The 4,344-nt window shown below is 39.0% G+C and overlaps 1 protein-coding gene across 1 annotated transcript in view; it reads left to right on the forward strand.

The window, feature by feature from the left end:
• Nucleotides 1-3,169: 3,169 nt before the first annotated feature.
• Nucleotides 3,170-4,344, forward strand: part of LOC101847985 (lysophosphatidylserine lipase ABHD12) — an 18,227-nt gene continuing 17,052 nt past the window's right edge. Inside the window, exon 1 of the mRNA XM_005104973.3 lies at nucleotides 3,170-3,364. Coding sequence (XP_005105030.1) covers nucleotides 3,222-3,364 — 143 coding nt within the window. The 5' untranslated portion in view covers nucleotides 3,170-3,221. The remainder of the gene's footprint in view (nucleotides 3,365-4,344) is intronic.

Genomic DNA, 4,344 nt, shown 5'->3' on the forward strand with positions numbered 1-4,344 from the left:
TAAGATTCTTGTGTGATATCTACAGGCCATATCTGGTCCCGTTTCACTTTGATTACCCTGTCAAACAAGTCAGCCTTCGCCCCTGCTTATACGGCGCTGTATATATGCGCTAGACTATAGTGCCAAAGATTGTGAACATAAAACAGTAAGCGACAGAAATTGGTTTTCTTTAAAAAAAATGCTTGAGAATAGTTTTGACAGAAAATATTCCAAAGAGGAAGAAAGCAACTTATGGAAGAAATTTAAGTATGGGACGCTCGAGATCATACAATTATAATAAGAACAAATTTAACTGACGCAACAAATGCGGTTTCTATTATCAGGCACTAATTAATCGACATTATAAGGCCGCTCAAACATTATATCCTGCTCACTGAAAAAAACAACACAAAACAATAGAAAGGAAGCGAGGCAGGGGTAGACCCAGAGAGAATTACATGTACAGTCGCCTGACGCTTTGCCATTTATTCTAATCATGTTTGGCCCCCCTGAAGCTGTGGAGGAGCCGTTATAATTAATTCAACTGAGTCATTAATTTTTTAAAGTCCCTCCAGCCAGGCTGTCTCAGTTCCAGTGAATGAACCGATAGATCCCTCCCACAGTTTACCTGACTGACCAATGGGTAACATTAAAATATCCTCCTTTGGTGAGGGAAGCACGTGATCCGTCGATGAGTCCCGCCCACAACTCGTATACAAATCGTAGTTGAAATGAGAGGTCACTTTTCATGAAATTGAGACAGAAACGTCGCTCGTTCTCCGAGCGCGGTGGCGACTCGGCATAACATGCTTGTTTTACCATGGCATTCGATCTTCCCTGTCACATTTCATTTTATTTTACACTTTCACAAAATAAGCAACAAGAAAAACAACAACAACAACAACAAAAACACGTGCAACAACAAACAAGCCACACCAACTGATTTCTAACCCCTTATCTCGCCTGCGCTCTGCATTCTCTTGCATGCAGTTGTCCAGGCCACCTTGGATAGATCTTACTTGTCCATGTACTGGATCAGGTCTCGAGCTCAGTGCACGGTCCCCGTTGCTCCGGCGATGATCCTTTAAGGAAATTAGATCTATAATAGTCTAGTGCTGATCCCTGCCCGGAGACATACGAACACAGCTTATCTGTATGGTCGGCCCAAAGTACCTGTATTGCAATCCATGTCTGTGTAGATTTAATGCAAATTATTTTTTAAAAGAGAAAAAGCATACGGTATGGGACTGTTCAAATATGATCTTACACCTTTGCCCCCCCCCCCCCCGTTTTTTACTTTTGCCCCCCCCCCCCCCCCCCCGTAATATTACATTGTTCGCTTATAATACTTCTAATATAATGACATTTATATTGCACAAATCCGTGTTACAATATTTTCATTGTTCCATGCGCTTTACATAATTCTTGAAGAACATGCATGCATGTTCCGCGCAATTTATAAATCGGCGCATAGCGCGTTTTAACGATCGTATAATTGCGCATCAATCAAAAGATTGCGCTGCACATTTTAACGATCTTTTAATTCACTTCCATCTTAACTTACTCACATAAAGGAAACGTATATTTTGAAAAGTGCGAAAATATATGGAAAATTAAAATTAAAATTAGATGTGAAACTGAAGAGCTCACATTAAGAATGATACAATTATATTATTATAATCGTTAAAACACGCAGCACAATCTTAACATTGCCCCACAATCTTAAGATTGCCAGGCAACTAAACGATCGTTAAAACGTGCAGCGCAATCTTAAGATCAGTAAATTGCGCGGAACACATACGCAGATATCATACGTATGCACATGATAATACGTACGCAGTTTTACATTTACTAAAAAATAACAGTTGAATTCAGGCAAAATATTGCATACACTCTTTCTTACTAATAAGGAAAAAATTGAAACTCATGTCAATTTCAAAAGCGCCTTAATTACAAATAAAACATATTACAGTGGAATTCAGGACCGAAAAACAGTGTTGACTTTGAGCAAGGTTGACTTTATCCATTGTACTACTCGCCATTGAAAATTAAAGATGACAGCTACAAAATTACCCAGTACCGTACCTTATGGTAACAAGATGTAAGCTCAATTTCAGGGAGTATAATTCTGAAGTTGTCACCAAAACAAGAGATACTTAATGAGTGAACAAAGTTTGAGGTGTGCACACCAATAGAGGACCTAAATATCTCTTCTTAAATTAATTCATTTTCGGATTTAGCCCCAAATCGTTGACTTTGCGCAAGGTTAGCTCAAGCGGTTGACTGTACATGTATCAGAAACACAATTACTTAAACAAAGAAGGTATAAGAATCGGGACCACAGTGAGGTGTTGACTTTAAGCAAGAGTTGACTTTATCTGGATTCCACTGTATTTGTTATTGTTATTATAACTAATCATATGCTTTAAAAAAAGTGAAATTAGTTATCATCAACAAAGGCAGTGTTCATATGTCAAAAATATTTTTTAAAACAGGGGCATCTGCTGAACTGTCTTCTAAATATGGGTCCTGTTCCTATTCCTCCTCTTCTTCCTCCTCCTCCATTTCTTCCTGTGTAAAGCCCTGTGCCTCTTCAATGCTGCAATACTTAGAAAATATTTTCCACACCATGCAGCCTTTCTTGACCAAGGTCACCTTATTTTTCTTATTTTTTCACCTCGAAAAAGTGTAATATTACCTTGGTTCAAGACCACCCCTTTTCCTACACTTTTCTTACAGGAGCCAAAGACCCCCCCCCCCCCTTTCCAGGTGTAAGATAATACATTATTTAAACAGCCCTTTAAGAGCATAATATACCGTTCAAAAACATTTCTTCACCAGATCAGAATAAAATGTGGAAAAACAAATCCCTGTTCTTCAATTAAATTTGGAACCATTTTATTCATTACTATTTGGAAGGATGAGTTTAAACGGTGATAGGCTATGTCAGTGTGATTGCATTTCAAAACAGCAAAACAAAAAAACCACAAGTAAAATCTTTAATCATGACGTGACGCAAGCTGGCATTTTGATCAGGTATGAAGTATAAAGAGCCAGCTTAAAATTTTAACCTCCTTGGGTAAGAGCAGTAAGAGCACAAATGAATGACAATATGGCAAAGTAGGCCTAGGCTAGAATTTTCGGGGAGAAAACTCTGGTGGCATTTGTAGGAAAATAGACCTGCCATTGGCTTATCGGTAACCAATGGAATAGAGCCTATTAGCCTGGTCTGTGCACAGTGCATGAAAACAACACCTCTGGCCCGTGTTTTGTTTACGTGTGGTAACAGTAGGCTAGAGAAGAAAATGGAGGTGCACAGTGAAAAGGACGAAAAGACCAAACCCAAGTCTTCCACAGTCATTTTTTACGCTAAGGCGCTGTGGAAGTAAGTATCATATCGAATTTTTCGTTTATATTGAGTAGCGAGAACGTCTTCTTTACTGTTGGCACCAACAGAACAAGGAGAACCTGTCCGCAGTGTCAGTGGACTTTGACCCCTGCGTCAACTTACTTCAACAAGCTTGTCAACGACTCTACGCCTAGGTTTACTACTATCATACTATGCAATGCTTTTTGATGCTGTGGTTCTTCTAGTATGGCTTGCGATCCCGAAAAGAATACTAAAATCAGAGCTCTGAAATTGTTGTCACCATAATTACTTGATCTGAGAACTGACTGTATATTTCTAGATCTAGGGTGTACTTGTATTTTACATGATCATGACCATGAGTCATAAGTCATAAGTGTGACCGTAATTTAAAAAAAAAATTGTCTGACTTAGATCAAGATCTTGATCTAGATCTAGATCTAGATTTAGATCTAGATATCTAGATCTAGTAATACAACTGGCCATGAAACTGATGGCCTCACGTTTTTACAAGTCACATGTTGCTTTACTTTAAATGTCATTATCAAGTCTCCTTGAAGACGCTCAGTCAGATAAAGGATAAAAGTATGCCTCTTAAACATGGACCTCGAGATAAACAGCTTTGATAATCACAAGACTGTCACTGCTGACCTAATCATCTGTCACCGCTGAGACACTGTAGGAACCTTACTTACTTACATTATAACTTACTACGACTATGGCCTTGCCTTAGAGACAGAGATAACAATTAGGCTGATGTGATACTACTTATCTAACTAAAATTTTAAAAAACCTTGACCCGTTGAAGCAGAGAATGGTGACTTGATAATACTAAAGGCTCTTGAAGGAACACGTACCGCATGGCAAGCCCGCCTACAGACAACCTTCAGTAACACCCACCACACACCCACCACCATCATGCACATGTACACACACTAACTAAACATAACTAGTGGGCAACTTTTGAACGTATGACGAGCTGAACTGTGGATGGAGAG

The sequence above is a fragment of the Aplysia californica genome, unplaced genomic scaffold, assembly GCF_000002075.1.
Source record: "Aplysia californica isolate F4 #8 unplaced genomic scaffold, AplCal3.0 scaffold00444, whole genome shotgun sequence".
Lineage (NCBI taxonomy): Eukaryota > Metazoa > Mollusca > Gastropoda > Aplysiida > Aplysiidae > Aplysia > Aplysia californica.